We start from the raw sequence: 19,962 nt of genomic DNA, 5'->3' as shown, positions 1-19,962 counted from the left end.
GAAAAGTGCTTAAAGTACGTTTAGGGTATCTGAAATGGATTCTCTCGTGCTGCGAAGCTGACTCCTCCACAAGAGGAGCTGGTGGGGAAATATTTAACATCTTATTGATGTTAAATATAAGATCATTAACTATGGCGTCACCATCAGGTGTATCTAGATTGAGAGCGGTCCCAGGATCAGAATCCTGATCAGTTACGTCCGCCTCATCACCCATAGATTCATCTCGCTGGGATTCTGACCATTGAGATGAATGTGAAGGCCCGTCATAGCGAGCCCGCTTAGGCTGCCCGGGGCCATCGTCCGAGTCAGAGTCTTCACCCTGAGGTGTATATGCCCGTCCCGGAGCTTGGAGCTGAGGGGGACCAGGGGGCAATGATTGCACAGTGTCCGTGGCCTGAAGTACAGGCCTAGCTCGCAATGTGTCAAGAATTTGTGACATAGTGAGAGACATTCTGTCAGCAAAAGCTGCAAACTCAGTTCCTGTCACCTGGACAGCATTCACAGGTGGTACACCCTGGGTCACGTCCAGCAGAGGTCCCGACTGTGCAAGCGCCGCAGGGGCCGAGCACTGCACACAATGGGGGTCCGTGGAGCCTGCTGGTAGAAAAGTCCCACAAGCGGTGCAGGAAGCATATAATGTCTGTGCCTTGGCACCCTTGCGTTTTACGGACGACATGTTGCTGGCTCTCTGCAATGTGAGAGAGTCTATAGCCAAAGGGCGCCCAGCGCTATCAATACAAAGTATTTGTATAAACAAAATACTAAGAATAATACTGGCACAAGAGGGGGCTTACCGCCCGCTGAATAGCGGGTAAGAGGCTGCAGATTCCCTGTCTGGGTCTCCCCGGCTCCCCTCTGCAGCTCAGCGTGTCAGCAGGAATGGCTGCCGGCGTCTGTGGAGAGGGGCGGTCCGTGGGAGTTCCCAAACAAAAGTGCGGGAACAGTGTCCCCTCTGTGCCGATTGTGAGGGCTGGAGTATGTAAAAACGACTCCAGCCCTCAGCGCTGATGCCCTGGCCAGCGTCCCGCCCCTCTCCTGACTGGCAGGTCTGGGGGCGGGAACGAACGGAAGCAGGCCGCAAAAGCCGGGGACTCGAGTTATCAGCGCGGCCGCCGTAAAAGCGCGGGCCGCGCTGAAGTCCCCGGCGCACCACAAGTGTCAGCCGCGCCGCAGTCCCAGCGGCCGGCATGACCGTTCCTAGACGTGGCCAGCGTCCCGCCCCTCTCCTGACTGGCAGGTCCGGGGGCGGGAACGAGCGGAAGCAGGCCGCAAAAGCCGGGGACTCGAGTTATCAGCGCGGCCGCCGTAAAAGCGCGGGCCGCGCTGAAGTCCCCGGCGCACCACAAGTGCCAGCCGCGCCGCAGTCCCAGCGGCCGGCGCGACCGTTTCCCGCTAGTGTGCCTGCTTCAGCGAAGCTGAATGAGGCCTGGCACAAGCGCCGTAGCGCTGATGTCCCCCGGCGCACTACAACACCCAGCAAGCTGCGGTGTGAGCGCCTGCACGGGGACACAGAGTACCTTGAGGATGCAGGGCCATGTCCCTGATGTACTCCGCTCCATCCAGCATCGTCTCCAGGGGCTGTAGATGGAGCACGGTCTCAGTGCCTGGAGACCGGTAAATCCCACTTCACCCAGAGCCCTGTAAAAAGGGATGGGGAAGGAATCAGCATGTGGGCTCCTGCCGCCGTACCCGCAATGGGTACCTCAACCTTACAAACACCTCCGACATACAGTGGGGTGAGAAGGGAGCATGCTGGGGACACTATATGTGTCCTCTTTTCTTCCATCCGATATAGTCAGCAGCTGCTGCTGACTAAAAACAATGGAGCTATGCGTGCGTGTCTGACCTCCTTGCGCACAAAGCTAAAACTGAGGAATCTGTACTCCTACGGGAGGGTGTATAGCCAGAAGGGGAGGGGCCTTACACTTTTAAGTGTAGTTCTTTGTGCGGCCTCCAGAGGGCAGTAGCTATACACCCACTGTCTGGGTCTCCCAATTAGGAGCGAAAAAGAAATTTACGGTAAGTAACAAAATTCCCTTCTTCTTCGGCGCTCTATTGGGAGACCCAGACGATTGTGACGTCCAAAAGCAGTCCCTGGGTGGGTAACAAAATACCTCAAGTTAGAGCTGCAAGACAGCCCTCCTCTACGAGGAGGCCACTGCCGCCTGCAGGACTCTTCTACCTAGGCTGGCGTCCGCCGAAGCATAGGTATGCACCTGATAATGTTTGGTGAAAGTGTGCAAACTCGACCAGGTAGCTGCCTGGCACACTTGTTGAGCCGAAGCCTGGTGTCGTAATGCCCAGGACGCACCCACGGCTCTGGTTGAATGGGCCTTCAGCCCTGAAGGAACCGGAAGCCCCGCAGAACGGTAGGCTTCCAGAATTGGTTCTTTGATCCATCGAGCCAGGGTGGCTGTAGAAGCCTGCGACCCCTTGCGCTTACCAGCGACAAGGACAAAGAGTGCATCCGAGCGGCGCAGGGGCGCCGTGCGGGAAATGTAGATTCTGAGTGCTCTCACCAGATCTAACAAATGTAAATCCTTTTCATACCGGTGAACCGGATGAGGACAAAAGGAAGGTAAGGAGATATCCTGATTAATATGAAACGAGGATACTACCTTAGGGAGAAACTCCTGAATGGGGCGCAGCACTACCTTGTCCTGGTGGACCACCAGGAAGGGAGCCTTGGATGACAGCGCTGCTAGCTCAGACACTCTCCGAAGAGACGTGATCGCTACCAGAAAGGCCACTTTCCGTGATAGTCGAGAGAGTGAAACATCCGTCAGAGACTCGAAAGGCGGCTTCTGGAGAGCAACTAGTACCCTGTTCAGATCCCATGGATCTAACTGCCGCTCGTACGGGGGGACGATATGACAAACCCCCTGCAGGAACGTGCGTACCTGCGGACGTCGTGCTAGACGCTTCTGAAAAAACACCAATAGCGCCGAGACTTGCCCTTTAAGGGAGCCGAGCGACAAGCCCTTTTCCAACCCAGATTGCAGGAAGGAAAGAAAAGTAGGCAATGCCAATGGCCAGGGGGACACTCCTTGTACAGAGCACCAGTAAAAGAAAATCTTCCACTTCCGTGGTAGATCTTAGCAGACGTGGGCTTCATAGCCTGTCTCATGGTGGCAACGACCCCTTGGGATAATCCTGAGGACACTAGGATCTAGGACGCAATGGCCACACAGTAGGTTCAGGGCCGTAGAATTCAGATGGAAAAACGGCCCTTGGGACAGTAAGTCTGGCCAGTCTGGTAGTGCCCACGGTTGACCGACCGTGAGATGCCTGTCGCCAGAGCTCTTTGATCGTCATGAAAACCGGGACCTTGCTGTTGTGCCGATTCGTGAAACCCGTCCGGGTGCAGAGACCATTCTCCTGCGTCCACGCCCTGGTGACTGAGGAAGTCTGCTTCCCAGTTTTCTACGCCCGGGATGTGAACTGCGGATATGGTGTATGCTCTGTCTTCCACCCCTAGCAGAATCCGGCGGACTTCCTGGGAGGCTCTCCGACTGCGTAGTCCGCCTTGGTGGTTGATGTATGCCACCACTGTGGATTGTCCGACTGAATTCGGATCTGTTTGCCTTCCAGCCACTGCAGGAAGTCTTGCAGGGCAATATACACTGCCCAGAGCTCCAGACAATTGATCTGAAGAGTGGACTCCTCTGAAGAGAGTCCTTGATCGTCTGAGAAAGGGGGACGTTCCTGTGTAGGGACATCGACCTCCCCTCCCATTAGCGAAGAATGTTCTATTGAAGTGGACGCAGATGAAACTGCGTGAAAGGGACTGCCTCTGGATGAGGTGTCTCCTTGAAGGAGAGACTGCACCCCCGTCTGTAGTGACCGCTGTTTGTCCAGTGGAAGCTTCACCATCGCTGAGAGAGTGTGAAACCCCAAGCTAAGATATGCCAGCGATTGGGTTTAACTTTGAAAAGTTGAGGACCCACCCGAAACTCTGGGAAGTGTCCCGCGCCATGTTCAGGCTGTGTTGGCATGCCTCTTAAAAGAGTGCATTGACAAGTAGATGGTCTAAGTAAGGGATCACAGGGTGACCCTGAGAGTGCGGGAGTGGTCCCACTGCTGCCATGAACTTGGTGAAAACCTGTGGGGCTGTCGCCAGACCGAAGGGTAGGGCTACGAACCGAAGATGCTCGTCTTCAATAACGAATCGTAGCAAACGCCGGTGCTCTGGAGCAATCGGCACGTGGAGATAAGCATCCTGATGTCTATTGATGCTAGGAAATCTCCTTGAGACATTGAGGCAATGACGGAGCGGAGGGATTCCATCCGGAACCGCCTGGTTTTCACGTGCTTGTTGAGCAGTTTAAGGTCCAGAACGGAACGGAAGGAGTCGTCCTATTTTGTCACCCCGACCAGATCGGAGTAAAAAGTGTCTCTTGTTCCTGAGGAGGAACCGGGATTACGACTCCTACTGCCTGCAGAAGAGCCTCGGCTCGGCCGGTGAGGAAGTTTTTGCGACAAACTGTCTCTCACCCACCGGCCATTGACCTGTGGCAGTTAAACGTCGCTAAAGCGGGGGAGTCTGCCACCGACCGCGGACGCGGAGAGAGAGGGCTGAAAGTCCTGAGGAAACCGCCTTGGTAGCGGTTCCTCCGGCTGCCTTCTCCGGGCGTGATTGAGCCCGCCAGGAACCTGCGCCCCTCTGAGCCTTTTGAGTCCTGTTGGACGAGGGCAATTGGGACGTGCCCGAGCCTGGGAAGGACCGAAACCTCGACTGTCCCTTCTCCTGATGGGTCTTGTTTGATAGCTGGGGTAAGGAAGAATCCGTACCCTTGGACAGTTGAATGATTTAATCCAACCGCTCACGAAACAGTCTGTCACCAGATAAAGGCAATCTGGTTAAGCACTTTTGTGGAAGCAGCATCTGCTCCAATCCCTTAACACTAGGAGCGTAACAACACGGAGTTGGCGGACGCCACTGACGTACGGCTCGTAGAGTCCAGGACAGCATAAACAGCTTGAGTCGCAATGCCGACATTGCGAGGTGAAGGACGCTACTGCGGCCAAGATGTACATGTGACCGCGTCCCTCTGCGCAATACTAGCTGAAATAGCTTGGAGTGCCTCTATGGCTGCGAATGCCGGGGCAACCGACCCGCCGATAGCTTCATAGACAGATTGCAACCAGAGGGCTATCTGTCTGTCAATGGCATCTTTAAGTGAAGTCCCATCTTCCACTGCAACTATAGATCTAGCCGCAAGCCTGGAGATTGGGGGATCCACCCTTGGAGCGCTTGAGCACGTCAGGGGGGAAGAGACAACGCGTATCCTCAATACGGTTGGAAAAACGCTTATCGGGATAAGCGTGGTGTTCCTGGACTGCTTCTCTGGAGTCAGAGTGACCAGAAAAGTACTCAATATACGCTTGAGATACCGAAATAGGGATTTCTCCTGCTGTGAAGCTGACCCCTCCACTGGAGGAGTTGAGGGAGAAATACCCAACCTTCCATTGATGGACGCTATAAGATTATTCACTATAGCGTCACCATCCGGTGTATCCGGATTGAGAGCGGTCTCAGGATCAGAGTCCTGAACAGCTACGTCTGCATCATCATACAGAGAGTACTGTGATGAAGTCGAGGGCCGTTCTTAGGGAGCTCGCTTAGGCCGTCTGGGACTGTCGTCCGTGTCAGAGCCTGCACCCTGGGATGCATGGGACCCTCCTGGAGCCATGATTTGTTTCGAAATCAGGGTGGCCAGGGGCATTGAATCAACATTGCCCAAGGTCTGTCTGGACTGCAAAGTCTGTAAGATGTTAGTCATAGTCACAGACAATATATCAGCGGAAACTGCAACTCCGTCCCTGTCCCTGGACAGGGATCACAGGTGGTTCTTTTGGCCACCTGTAGCAGAGACCCCGTTGAGTAATTGCACACACTGGGGGTCCTGGAACAGTATCGCATGCAGTACAAGCAGCATAGAAAGCCTGTGCCTTGGCACCCATGCTTTTTTTTTTTTTTTTTTTTTTTCGCTGTTGCTGTCTAGCCATCTAGGAGCATTAGCCAAGAATAGCGACCGTACAGTGCAATGTATAGCATACAAGCATGAAGTACAATAAACACTTCAGCACATGCAGTACAAGGAGCATAGAAAGCCTGTGCCTTGGCACCTTTGCTTTTCTGCTGCCGTTGTCTAGTTATTCAGGAGCATTAGCCAAGAAAAGCGACATACAGTGAATGTATAGCATACAAGCATGAAAATAACCACTGCAGCACATGCAATCCAAGCAGCATTGAAAGCTTGTGCCTTAGCACCCTTGCTTTTCTGCTGCTGTTGTCTGGTCATCAAGGAGCATTAGCCAAGAATAGCGACATGCAGTGAATGTACAAGCATGAAAATAAACTCTGCAGTACATGCAATCCAAGCAGCATTGAAAGCTTGTGCCTTAGCACCATTGCTGTTTGCTGCCGCTGTCTAGCCATCTAGGCGGGTAGACAGCTACAAGCATAAAGGACACATGACACTGCAGCACATGCAAGACAAGCAGCATATAGAGTCTGTGCTTTAGCACCTCTGATCTTTTGCTGCTGTTTCTAGGTCTGCATCCTGAATAGCGACCGTACAAAAGTACAACAGGACACTTCGGCATTAGTGGGTCAGCACTTTAGTTGCCGCTTACCGCCCGCACAAAAGCGGGTGTGTGGCGCCGGAATCCTGTGCTAGCTCAGCGCTTGTCTCAGTTTTCCCGCTCTGCGTGCCGGAATGGCTGCCGGCGTCCAGAGGAGAGGGGCGGGCCGAGGGCGTGCCCGAGACAAGAGCGGGAACCCGGCGCCCACTGTGTCTAGTGAAGGGGGCTGGAGAATGCAAATAAGGCTCCAGCCCTCGGCGCTGCTATAGAACAGCGTCTCTCCCTTTCCCTGAGTGACAGGGTGGGGGCGGGAACGAAGCGGCGCTAGGCCGCAAAAGCCGGGGACTAAAGTTAGAAGCGCCGCCGCCGTAAAAGCGCGGTCGGCGCGTCCCCGGCGCACTACAAGTCGCAGCTGCGCCGCCGCTCCAGGGGCGGTCGGCGCGGCGGTCCCCACACGTAAAGTCCCCCAGTAATCTGCAGGGACTATAAGCCCAGCGCACAGCGCTACAGTCCCCGGCGCACTAGCACACCCAGCAAGCCTGGAGTGTGCGTGGCCTGCCATACGGGGACACAGAGTACCTGAAAGTTGCAGGGCCTTGTCCCTGAACGGCACTCCCGCTCCACATCCAGCAGGTTCTATGGGTCTGTGGATGGAGCCCGGCCTCAGGGCTTGGTGGCCGGAAAGATCCCACTTCCTCAGAGCCCCTCAGGGGGATGGGGAAGGAAAACAGCATGTGGGCTCCAGCCTCCGTACCAGTAATAGGTACCTCAACCTTACAAACCGCAAGTGGGGTGAGAAGGGAGCATGCTGGGGGCCCTAGTATGGGCCCTCTTTTCTTCCATCCGATATAGTCAGCAGCTACTGCTGACTAAACAGTGGAGCTTATGCATGGATGTGTGCCTCCTTCGCACAAAGCTTGAAAACTGAGCAGCCCGTGATCCCACGGGGGGTGTATAGCCAGAAGGGGAGGGGCCTTACACTTTTTAGTGTAATGCTTTGTGTGGCCTCCGGAGGCAGTAGCTATACACCCAATCGTCTGGGTCTCCCAATAGAGCGCCGAAGAAAAACGCTTATCTGGACAAACTCGGTGTTTCTGGACTGTCTCTCTGAAGTCGGAGTGATCCAGAAACATACTCGTTGTACGCTTGGGGAACCTGAAACGGAATTTCTCCTGCTGAGAGGCTGACTCCTCCACTGGAGGAGCCGAGGGAGAAATATCCAACATTTGATGTATGGATGCGATAAGATCATTCACTATGGCGTCACCATCAGAAGTATCAAGGTTGAGAGCGGCCTCAGGATCCGAATCCTGATCAGCTACCTCCGCTTCATCATACAGAGAGTCCTCCTTCTGAGACCCTGAACAATGTGATGAGGTCGAGGGGATTTCCCAGCGAGCTCGCTTAGGCGGTCTGGGGCTGCGGTCCGTGTCAGAGACCTCACCCTGGGATCTATGAGACACCCCGGGGGAACAATGTTGTTCCAACTGAGGGGATCCAGGGGGCAATGATTCCACAGTGTCCATGGTCTGAGATACCGGTCTGGACTGCAAAGCTTCTAGAATCTTAGCTATAGTTTCAGAAAGTCTGTCAGTAAAAACTGCAAACTCCGTCCCTGTCACCTGGACAGTGTTAGCTGGTGGTTCCCCCTGGGCCCCCCTTAGCAGAGGCTCTGGCTGAGCAAGTGCCACAGGGGCCGAGCAGTGCACACAATGAGGGTCAGTGGAACCTGCCGGTAGCGAGGTCGTACATGCGGCGCAGGCAGCATAGTAAGCCTGTGTTTTGGCACCCCTGCCTCTTGTGGGTGCCATGCTGTTGTCTCCCCTGAGCAACACAATAGGGTATATAGCCAGAAATCCACCGTGCACCATACAGTGTAAAGTATAGCCTATAAACATATAATCTATAATTACACTTCTGCACAAGTGGGGCCAGCACCTCAGGTGCTGATTACCGCCCGCTTAAAGCGGTTGTGTGGCCACCAGCATCCCTGCCTGGGTCCCCCAGAGCTTGTCTCCCCTCTGCAGCGTCAGGGGAGCTGACAGGAATGGCTGCCGGCGTCCTGAGTAGAGGAGGGAGCCGTGGGCGGGACCCAGAAAGTGCGGGAACTGGTGCCCCACTGTGCACAGTGAGGGGGGTGGAGTATGCAAAGCATGCTCCAGCCCTCAGTGCTGCCGTCCTGTACAGCGTCCCGCCCTTCACCTGACTGGCAGGGCTGGGGGCGGGAAGAAAAAGAGACTAGGCCGCAAAAGCCGGGGACTCGAGTTATAAGCGCGGCCGCCGTATAAGCGCGGTCGGCGCGGAAGTCCCCGGCGCACTAACAGTCCCAGCCGCGCCGCAGTGATAATAATGGCAGCGGCGGTCAGCGCGGCAGTCCCCATACACTAACACACTCAGCGACGCTGCAGTGTGTAATGGCACAAACGCAGTCAGCGCCGCGGTCCCCGGTGCACTAGCACGCCCAGCAATGCTGGAGTGTTGCTGTGCGCGGTCCCCACGGGGACACAGAGTACCTCAAAGTAGCAGGGCCATGTCCCTGAACGATACTCGGCTCCTATCCAGCAGAGTCCTCAGGAGCTGTGGATGGAGCACGGTCTCATGTGCCTGGAGACCGATAGGATCCCACTTCACCCAGAGCCCTAAGGGGGATGGGGAAGGAAAACAGCATGTGGGCTCCAGCCTCCGTACCCGCAATGGATACCTCAACCTTAACAACACCGCCGACAAGAGTGGGGTGAGAAGGGAGCATGCTGGGGGCCCTGTTATGGGCCCTCTTTTCTTCCATCCGACATAGTCAGCAGCTGCTGCTGACTAAGCTGTGGAGCTATGCGTGCATGTCTGCCTCCTTCGCACAAAGCAAAAAACTGAGGAGCCCGTGGGAGCACGGGGGGTGTATACGCAGAAGGGGAGGGGCTTTACACTTTTAGTGTAATACTTTGTGCGGCCTCCGGAGGCATAGCCTATACACCCAATTGTCTGGGTCTCCCAATTGGAGCGACAAAGAAAGGCAAAAACAATAAAATTGAAGAAAAAAAAAAAAAAAAATCGCCTGGGGAGAAGGGGAACAATAAAGGGGGGCTTTACACGCAGCGACATCTCTAGCGATGTCGCTCGTGAAAGCACCCGCCCCCATTGATTGTGCGTCACGGGCAAATCGCTGCCCGTGGCGCACAACATCACTAGGATCAGTCACACGTACTTACCTTCCTAGCGACGTCAGTGTGGCCGGCAAACAGTCTCTTTTCTAAGGGGGCGGTTCATGCGGAGTCATAGCGACGTCACACGGCAGGCGGCCAATAGAAGCAGAGGGGCGGAGAGCTGCCGCATGAAAGCCACGCCCACCTTGTTGCCGGAGGACGCAGGAACGGTGGTGTTCGTCGTTCCTGGGGTGTCACACGTAGCGATGTGTGCTGCCTCAGGAACGACCAACAACCTGCGCCCTAAACGAGCAACATTTGGGAAATGGACAACGTGTCAACAATCAACGATTTGGTATTTTGCATAGTTAGCGGTCGCTCGTACCAGTCAGACGCAACGACGTTGCTAACGAGGCCGGATGTGCGTCACGAATTCCGCGACCCCCAACGACATCTCGTTAGCGACGTCGTTGCGTGTAACGGGGGCCTTAACTCTCAAAGATAGATCTATTTATAAATTTATATTTAAAAATATCACCTACCTTTCAGTATTGTAGGAAAACAAAATACTGTCCACTATATCCTGCAATGTAAACACAGTTTTGTTACAAATGAGAAAAAAAAAAAAAAAAAATAATTCACAGACACAAATGAGCGGAAGGTGGTGCAGGGCGATCGCTCAGCGTTGATGCCCCGATGTACAAGCCCAGTGGTCTACCTTCACTCTAGGTACACTAGTGTCTAAATCTTACAGCTGAGGTTTATGGAGGGCACAGAATACATTAACATTGTACACAGTGTTTTAGGAAATACCCCTGCAAGGTATAGGAGTCTAATCTCTCATATTAGGATTTCTCTCAGTTTTGATTGTAATGTGATAGAGGACAATTCAGGGGGATGCGTCCAAGTCTACTAGTTTAAGAGGCAAAGCACATAATCAAACTAGACACTGTCATATAGCGAGCGAGTGGATATATTCAAGCGGATTTTACTCAGTTATTTGCAGTTGTAATGGACCATTAGGTTATGTCTGAGGTCCTAAAAGCATTGGAGGGACCCCACAGATTCCATTTACAGCATTGTAAAGAAAGTCTAGGTACTCACGTTATGGTCTTCAAGTTCAGACACTTTCTCAGGGTTTTCATTTCCAAAATAATAGAGTCTGATAGCATGATCACTGCCACCGACCGCCAAAAACATTCCACCTGCAACATACACGTATAGTAGAATTAGGCAGTGTTCACACCAGATTTCCAGCCTCTGCTTCCTCAGAGAGTAGAGGATCCGCATGCCCATCTCACCATCATTACCAATGATACAGCGGCTGAATTACTGGCGGGAGGAGAGTCGGGGCACTACTTTGTTTTGAATATAGGTGCAGAGGATTGGCGACTAATTGAGAAAATTCCTGGCAGGAATCTCAATAGCGCCCATCCCTTTAATGCTCTGGCTTATAGATGCCTACTAGATATAGACAAAAACACCCCTTTAAGATTGGATCAGACACGTCACCTGCTAAATATTAACATCATCCTCTCTCCTCCTATACCAGTCTGTTTTGTACTGTTGATTGTTGTATGTATACCCTCTCACTGTAAAGCGCCATGGAATAAATGGCGCAATAATAATAATAATAATAATAATAATAATAATAATAATAATAATAATAATAATACAGAGAAGCATACAGCTTAATACAATGACACCATTAATGGATTACTTGCAGTCTCGGCTCACCGGCACTACATGAAGAGCAGAGCATCTGAGCTCCAGGGCCAGACTTTTCTATGAATTTCAAGGGATGATCACTGGATTTAGTAAACATAAAAGAAAAAAAAAATATTAAAAAAAAAAAGACAAATAATAAAAAATTCTGTGTAAGCGTTGTGGGACCCACTTGAACTGTAGGGTATCCACGTCCCATTGCCATAAGCAGACTGTCGCGTCTCCGCCGGTAGACACCAAGTATCGGGTAGATCCTTTCACCAGAGGACTGAACTAGAAAAGAGAAACCATACAAGAACTCAAGATTAATATGCTTGTTTATATATCGCCAACATATTCCACAGCGTTCTACAGACATTGTGAGCCCCGAGGGGACAGCGATGACCATCCACATTCCCCATCACGATGTCTTTGGGGTTTGGGAGGAATTAGGAACAGGCGGAAACCCACGAGGAGAACATACAAACTCCTTGCAGATTTTACCCTTGGTGGGGCTACCATGTAATGCTAACCACCGGGCCACTGTGCATAGGCTGGGTTCATTTCATGGCCCATATATGCACTGCAATGTATTAACACGGGTGTGCAGACCCAAACCTAAAGCCTTATCTGTGTCTCTGAGTATGTAGGATCACGTCAGGAGCCCTGGGGTCACTTCAGGCCTTACGATTCATATACGGATCAGGAAATACATCAGACTCAGCCTGGCCGTATAGAGGTTGCTCCCTTTTTGGGGGTTAGGGGAATCTTAAATGCTTGTGTTGTTGGATACAAATCATCTTTGGAATTCTGCTTCATTAGACAGGCTGCCTGCTATAGCTCCTGTGTTGCACAACCTATTGCTGGCTGGAGAATGAGTGAAGTAAGAATCTGTCAGTAAGCGCAGTCTGATGGACAAGTGGGAGAGTTTTTCATTCTTAACTATCTTTTTCTAAGCTCGGTTATTTATGACCACTTCAAATGTTGAATGTGCAGAGAATCACAGCCTGAGGGGGAAAAAAAAAAATTTGCTAACAAAACCAAAAATGTCAAAAAAAAAATTGTCCAAAAAGTTGATTCCAGATGTAGACAACCCCAACGTCTTAATCGCGCCACTGTGCAGCATGAAATAACTATAGGCAGAATCCAACAAATTTCTTTAAGTGCTGTGCAGTAAAAAGGCAGGAGTAGAGCTGACAGCAGGCCCCTCCACGGACGACGGCCGTTTTGCGTATGGATATGCTTCCTTGGGTCCATGTGGACAGACAGACCGTCGCCTTATGAAAAGGCTGTGTCAGGCCTATATCACTGAAATAACTGTTCTTGCCTCTCAGGACCAGCGTTGTTTTTTTCCTCTCAGCCCTCATGTAGCTTAAACTATATTATATGACTGCTACAGCCAATCAGAAGCCATCAATCAGCTGCAGCCATCACTATTATGTCAGACGTGTACACAGTTTGTGCCATTTTATCCTGCATAGTAAAGTTCTGAAAGGGTTGCTTTCTCAAGTAATCTCGATGTTCAGAACTGCTGTTCAGGAGGCTCCATGTTCAGGACTGCTGGGCTCCTCTGCTTGCTCCCTTGCTTGCCGGGGAGCGCAGCGCTACAGATGGACAGATCAGGCCAACTACAGGATTTTAAGAGGCAAGTTTCAAGTTGCTTGTTTCTTTTACAATCATTTTGCAATTTTACCCATTTAAATAGATGAGACAACCCCTTAAAAAAAAAGCAACAGCGCGACCGCCAACCCCCGGGTGCAACAGCGCGACCGCCAACCCCCGGGTGCAACAGCGCGACCGCCAACCCCCGGGTGCAACAGCGCGACCGCCAACCCCCGGGTGCAACAGCGCGACCGCCAACCCCCGGGTGCAACAGCGCGACCGCCAACCCCCGGGTGCAACAGCGCGACCGCCAACCCCCGGGTGCAACAGCGCGACCGCCAACCCCCGGGTGCAACAGCGCGACCGCCAACCCCCGGGTGCAACAGCGCGACCGCCAACCCCCGGGTGCAACAGCGCGACCGCCAACCCCCGGGTGCAACAGCGCGACCGCCAACCCCCGGGTGCAACAGCGCGACCGCCAACCCCCGGGTGCAACAGCCCGACCGCCAACCCCCAGGTGCAACAGCCCGACCGCCAACCCCCAGGTGCAACAGCCCGACCGCCAACCCCCAGGTGCAACAGCCCGACCGCCAACCCCCAGGTGCAACAGCCCGACCGCCAACCCCCAGGTGCAACAGCCCGACCGCCAACCCCCAGGTGCAACAGCCCGACCGCCAACCCCCAGGTGCAACAGCCCGACCGCCAACCCCCAGGTGCAACAGCCCGACCGCCAACCCCCAGGTGCAACAGCCCGACCGCCAACCCCCAGGTGCAACAGCCCGACCGCCAACCCCCAGGTGCAACAGCCCGACCGCCAACCCCCAGGTGCAACAGCCCGACCGCCAACCCCCAGGTGCAACAGCCCGACCGCCAACCCCCAGGTGCAACAGCCCGACCGCCAACCCCCAGGTGCAACAGCCCGACCGCCAACCCCCAGGTGCAACAGCCCGACCGCCAACCCCCAGGTGCAACAGCGCGACCGCCAACCCCCAGGTGCAACAGCCCGACCGCCAACCCCCAGGTGCAACAGCCCGACCGCCAACCCCCAGGTGCAACAGCCCGACCGCCAACCCCCAGGTGCAACAGCCCGACCGCCAACCCCCAGGTGCAACAGCCCGACCGCCAACCCCCAGATGCAACAGCCCGACCGCCAACCCCCAGATGCAACAGCCCGACCGCCAACCCCCAGATGCAACAGCCCGACCGCCAACCCCCAGATGCAACAGCCCGACCGCCAACCCCCAGATGCAACAGCCCGACCGCCAACCCCCAGATGCAACAGCCCGACCGCCAACCCCCAGATGCAACAGCCCGACCGCCAACCCCCAGATGCAACAGCCCGACCGCCAACCCCCAGATGCAACAGCCCGACCGCCAACCCCCAGATGCAACAGCCCGACCGCCAACCCCCAGATGCAACAGCCCGACCGCCAACCCCCAGATGCAACAGCCCGACCGCCAACCCCCAGATGCAACAGCCCGACCGCCAACCCCCAGATGCAACAGCCCGACCGCCAACCCCCAGATGCAACAGCCCGACCGCCAACCCCCAGATGCAACAGCCCGACCGCCAACCCCCAGATGCAACAGCCCGACCGCCAACCCCCAGATGCAACAGCCCGATCGCCAACCCCCAGACTCTTGCAGTCCGATAGCCATTGTCAGAAAGTCTTTAATTTTTTAAAATGTCCAATAATTATGGGGAAGTTTGGAAGTGGGAAGGTGAATATGATTTCTTCTTAGAAAAACCTGCAACACTTTACTTAGGATAAACACTTTACTTAGGATCAATGACACAAAGCGTCCATGTCAGGTACACCAAGTACTAATACCGCACAGCCCATCTCACATGATCCAAAATCACATTATACTGTCCAAAACTGGCACGGTCTATTCTGCACTGGGAGGAACACAAGAGCCAGAATGGGAACAGCTGAACCAAGGGCTCATACATTGAAGCCAACGGCAGCTTTAGGCCTAAAGGAAGCTATTGTATGGCTCTCCTCTAAGGCACTAGATCCCCTATAAATATTGCTACCAAAAACACTGTACATACGTCTATAAAAGACAGGTCAAAATGTCTCTGCTCCTGTTGATTTATTGACAGTCCAGAAATATGGTGAATTTACAGCAAGAACCACATGTACATTTGAGCGCATTTTTTTCTGCTCCTGTTTAGAGTCCAATGTACAATTATTACACTGTAGATTTGCCCCACTACAAATTAATATTCGCAGCATGTGAATCAAGTGCTAGAATCTATAGAATTTGGGGAGGGGATGAATGAATGCGTCTTTTACAATGGGGAACTTGATGCTTACAAGTAATGAGGTAACAGCCCCCGAGTGACCCTGGAGCACGGCGATGGGCGCGCAGGTCCGGAGAGACCACACCCTGATGATCTTCTCACAACTTGCAGCAGCGATCAGGGTGTTCTCATAGTTCACAGTAAGTTCAGAGATCTCGGCCGAGTGCCCTCTCAGTGTGGCTAGCAGCCGTCCATCAAGTGCAGACCAGACCTTCACCAAGCAATCATCAGAGCCCTGAGGGAATACAAACAGAAAAAACACCATAAGCTTGCAATGTCGTTTGCCTACAAAAGCTGAGCACATTTTACATATGAGGAGAACAGATGGACAACCTAGATGTGATCAACCGTAACAGTCTACCGCGGCTCAATGATCCTTACCACAAAATGCAGCAAGCAGCGGCCACTGCACCTTCATTATTGCAGAGAGTCCCTCACAAATACAATGTTCTGGGAACAGATGTCAGAATTTGTATATTGCAGTCCGCTTATTATCCTTGATCTTCTCTATCCCTCTGGCCTGTGCTGCTGCCGATGGACGGGCATGTGACCAGACCTGTCAATCTGCAGCCTCCAATGATGAACACTGCGCAGGGCACGGCATGCGAGCTGGTTTCCTTTGCAAAGGGCAAGCATGTCCGGTCCCGTGCCCCTCCATTAGTGGTCACGTTAGGGCAGGAGCTGTGCTGCAGTAAGTAGTAAGGAAGGAGGCAGCAATTTACTACTAAAGTCACTGCCTCAGATATCCCTTTAAGGCCTCCTTCACACATCCATGTGTCTGGTACTTGTGACATCCGTTTTCACACATACCGGAAACACGGACTCGCGTAGACCCGTTACAATCAATGGGCTTGGTCACACATCCGTGTTTTCACAAGGACCGTGTGCTCCACACGGCGACATATCCGTTTTCTCCGGCAGCACATCAGTGTGACACCTGTGATCCATGTGACATGTATTGGGGAAAACACAGGTCACAAAAATAAAATTGTTACACTTACCGGTCTCTGGTGCTCCTGTTGCTTCTGGGCCCCTCATTATGCTCATGAATATTCACTGCAGACTCAAACAACAACAGCAGCGCCAGGGACAAGTATACAGGAAAAAAATGGTTCTCTACAATCAATCCCTTTAAGTTATTAGTTTTCTGCAGCAAGGTCTAAAGTTACAGGGTTAAAAGAAATCCAATAATACGTGACCTTTTCATTTTTAAAGACCATATTACGGCCACAGGATCTAGAACAGGGGTCTCAAACTCGGCTGGGTGTATGGGCCGCACAAAAAAAAATATTTTGGGGACCGCATTCTTTGCAGGGCCAAGTGACATTTTAGTGATTTCATGTGTTTTTTTACACCTTTGGATCACTTTTTGTGAACATTTTTCTTTTGTTTATTAAAACAAACCTGCACTTTTTTGTTACGTTTACATGTTAAAAAAAAGCATTTTTAATGGTAAAAAAGAAGGGAATTTTGTTTACTTACCGTAAATTCCTTTTCTTCTAGCTCCTATTGGGAGACCCAGACAATTGGGTGTATAGCTTCTGCCTCCGGAGGCCACACAAAGTATTACACTTTAAAAAGTGTAACCCCTCCCCTCTGCCTATACACCCTCCCGTGCATCACGGGCTCCTCAGTTTTGGTGCAAAAGCAGGAAGGAGGAAACTTATAAATTGGTCTAAGGTAAATTCAATCCGAAGGATGTTCGGAGAACTGAAAACCATGAACCAAAAGAACAATTCAACATGAACAACATGTGTACACAAAAGAACAACCAGCCCGAAGGGAACAGGGGCGGGTGCTGGGTCTCCCAATAGGAGCTAGAAGAAAAGGAATTTACGGTAAGTAAACAAAATTCCTTTCTTCTTTGTCGCTCCATTGGGAGACCCAGACAATTGGGACGTCCAAAAGCAGTCCCTGGGTGGGTAAAAGAATACCTCGATAAAAAGAGCCGAAACGACCCCCTCTTACAGGTGGGCAACCGCCGCCTGAAGGACTCGCCTACCTAGACTGGCGTCTGCCGAAGCATAGGTATGCACCTGATAGTGTTTCGTGAAAGTGTGCAAACTAGACCAGGTAGCTGCCTGACACACTTGCTGAGCCGTAGCCCGGTGCCGCAATGCCCAGGACGCACCCACGGCTCTGGTAGAATGGGCTTTCAGCCCCGAAGGAAGCGGAAGCCCAGAAGAACGATAGGCTTCAAGAATCGGTTCCTTGATCCACCGAGCCAAGGTTGACTTGGAAGCCTGCGAACCCTTACGCTGGCCAGCGACAAGGACAAAGAGCGCATCTGAACGGCGCAGGGGCGCCGTGCGAGACACGTAGAACCGGAGTGCTCTCACTAGATCTAATAAGTGCAAATCCTTTTCACATTGGTGAATTGGATTAGGGCAAAATGAAGGTAAGGAGATATCCTGATTGAGATGAAAAGGAGATACCACCTTAGGGAGAAATTCCGGAACAGGACGCAGAACCACCTTATCCTGGTGAAAAACCAGGAAGGGGGCTTTGCATGACAAAGCTGCCAGATCCGACACTCTACGGAGTGATGTAACTGCCACTAGAAATGCCACCTTCTGCGAAAGACGTGATAAAGAGACATCCCGCAGCGGCTCGAAAGGTGGTTTTTGAAGAGCCGTTAACACCCTGTTAAGATCCCAGGGTTCCAGCGGAAGGTGGGACTATGTGGCAAACTCCCTGCAGGAACGTGCGGACCTGCGGAAGCCTGGCCAGACGCTTTTGAAAAAATACGGATAGCGCCGATACTTGTCCCTTGAGAGAACCGAGTGACAAACCCTTGTCCATTCCGGATTGAAGGAATGAAAGAAAAGTGGGTAAGGCAAAAGGCCAGGGAGTAAAACCATTATCAGAACACCAGGATAAGAAGATCCTCCAAGACCTGTAAAAGATCTTGGCGGACGTTGGTTTCCTGGCCTGTCTCATGGTGGCAATGACATCCTGAGATAACCCTGAAGATGCTAGGAGCCAGGACTCAATGGCCACACAGTCAGGTTGAGGGCCGCAGAATTCAGATGGAAAAACGTCCCTTGTGACAGCAAGTCTGGGCAGTCTGGAAGCGCCCACGGTTGACGCACCGTGAGATGCCACAGATCCGGGTACCACGACCGCCTCGGCCAATCTGGAGCGACGAGAATGGCGCGACGGCAGTCGGACCTGATCTTGCGCAACACTCTGGGCAGCAGTGCCAGAGGAGGGAATACATAAGTCAGTCGAAACTGCGACCAATCCTGAACTAATGCGTCCGCCGCCAGAGCTCTGTGATCTTGAGACCGGGCCATGAATGCCAGGACTTTGTGGTTGTGCCGTGACGCCATAAGATTGACGTCCGGCGTTCCCCAGCGGCGACAGATCTCTCGAAACACGTCTGGGTGAAGAGACCATTCCCCCGCGTCCATGCCCTAACGACTGAGAAAATCTGCTTCCCAGTTTTCTACGCCCGGGATGTGAACTGCGGAGATGGTGGAGGCTGTGGCTTCCACCCACTGCAGAATCCGCTGGACTTCCTGGAAGGCTTGACGACTGCGAGTGCCGCCTTGGTGGTTGATGTATGCGACGGCAGTGGCGTTGTCCGACTGGATACGGATCTGCCTGCCCTCCAGCCACCGATGAAAGGCCAATAGGGCTAGATACACTGCCCTTATCTCCAGAATATTGATCTGAAGGGATGACTCTACCGGAGTCCAGGTTCCCTGAGCCCTGTGGCGGAGGAAAACCGCTCCCCACCCTGACAGGCTCGCGTCCGTGGTGACCACAGCCCAGGTTGGGGGTAGGAAGGATTTTCCTTGCGATAGAGAATTGGGAAGGAGCCACCACTGAAGAGACGTCTTGGTTGCAAGGGAAAGCGAGACGTTCCTGTCGAGGGAAGTCGACCTCCTGTCCCATTTGCGGAGAATGTCCCACTGGAGTGGCCGCAGATGGAATTGCGCGAAGGGCACTGCCTCAATCGCTGCCACCATCTTCCCCAGGAAGTGCATGAGGCGCCTTAAGGGGTGTGACTGACCCCGAAGAAGTGATTGCACCCCTGCCTGCAGAGAAAGCTGTTTGTCCAGCGGTAGCTTGACTACCGCTGACTGTGTATGAAACTCCATCCCGAGGTAAGTCAGTGATTGGGTCGGTGTCAACTTGGATTTTGGGAAGTTGATGATCCACCCGAACTGCTGGAGAGTCGCCAGAGCTACGGTAAGGCTGTTTTGACACGCCACCTGAGAAGGTGCCCTGACTAGGAGATCGTCTAAGTAGGGAATCACCGAGTGGCCCTGAGAGTGTAGGACCGCCACAACGGATGCCATGACTTTGGTGAACACCCGTGGGGCTGTCGCTAGGCCGAAAGGCAATGCCACGAACTGAAGGTGTTCGTCCCCGATGGCGAAACGCAAGAAGCGTTGATGTTCGGGTGCGATCGGCACATGGAGATAAGCATCCTTGATATCGATCGATGCTAGGAAGTCTCCTTGTGACATCGATGCGATGACCGAGCGGAGAGATTCCATCCGAAACAGTCTGGTGCTCGCATGTCTGTTGAGTAGTTTGAGGTCCAGAACGGGACGGAATGAACCGTCCTTCTTTGGCACCACGAACAAGTTGGAGTAAAAGCCGCGACCATGT

The 19,962-nt window shown here is 52.9% G+C and overlaps 1 protein-coding gene across 1 annotated transcript in view; it reads right to left on the bottom strand.

The window, feature by feature from the left end:
* BRWD1 (bromodomain and WD repeat domain containing 1) overlaps nucleotides 1–19,962 on the bottom strand; it is a 246,097-nt gene that overhangs the window by 126,829 nt on the left and 99,306 nt on the right. Inside the window, exons 8-12 of the mRNA XM_075334977.1 lie at nucleotides 15,353–15,574; nucleotides 11,623–11,723; nucleotides 11,463–11,533; nucleotides 10,830–10,930; nucleotides 10,268–10,308 (exon numbers count right to left, since the gene is read on the bottom strand). Coding sequence (XP_075191092.1) covers nucleotides 10,268–10,308; nucleotides 10,830–10,930; nucleotides 11,463–11,533; nucleotides 11,623–11,723; nucleotides 15,353–15,574 — 536 coding nt within the window. The remainder of the gene's footprint in view (nucleotides 1–10,267; nucleotides 10,309–10,829; nucleotides 10,931–11,462; nucleotides 11,534–11,622; nucleotides 11,724–15,352; nucleotides 15,575–19,962) is intronic.

Source organism: Anomaloglossus baeobatrachus, chromosome 2 (assembly GCF_048569485.1).
Source record: "Anomaloglossus baeobatrachus isolate aAnoBae1 chromosome 2, aAnoBae1.hap1, whole genome shotgun sequence".
Taxonomy (NCBI): domain Eukaryota; kingdom Metazoa; phylum Chordata; class Amphibia; order Anura; family Aromobatidae; genus Anomaloglossus; species Anomaloglossus baeobatrachus.
This window is presented reverse-complemented; position numbering and strand designations above follow the sequence as displayed.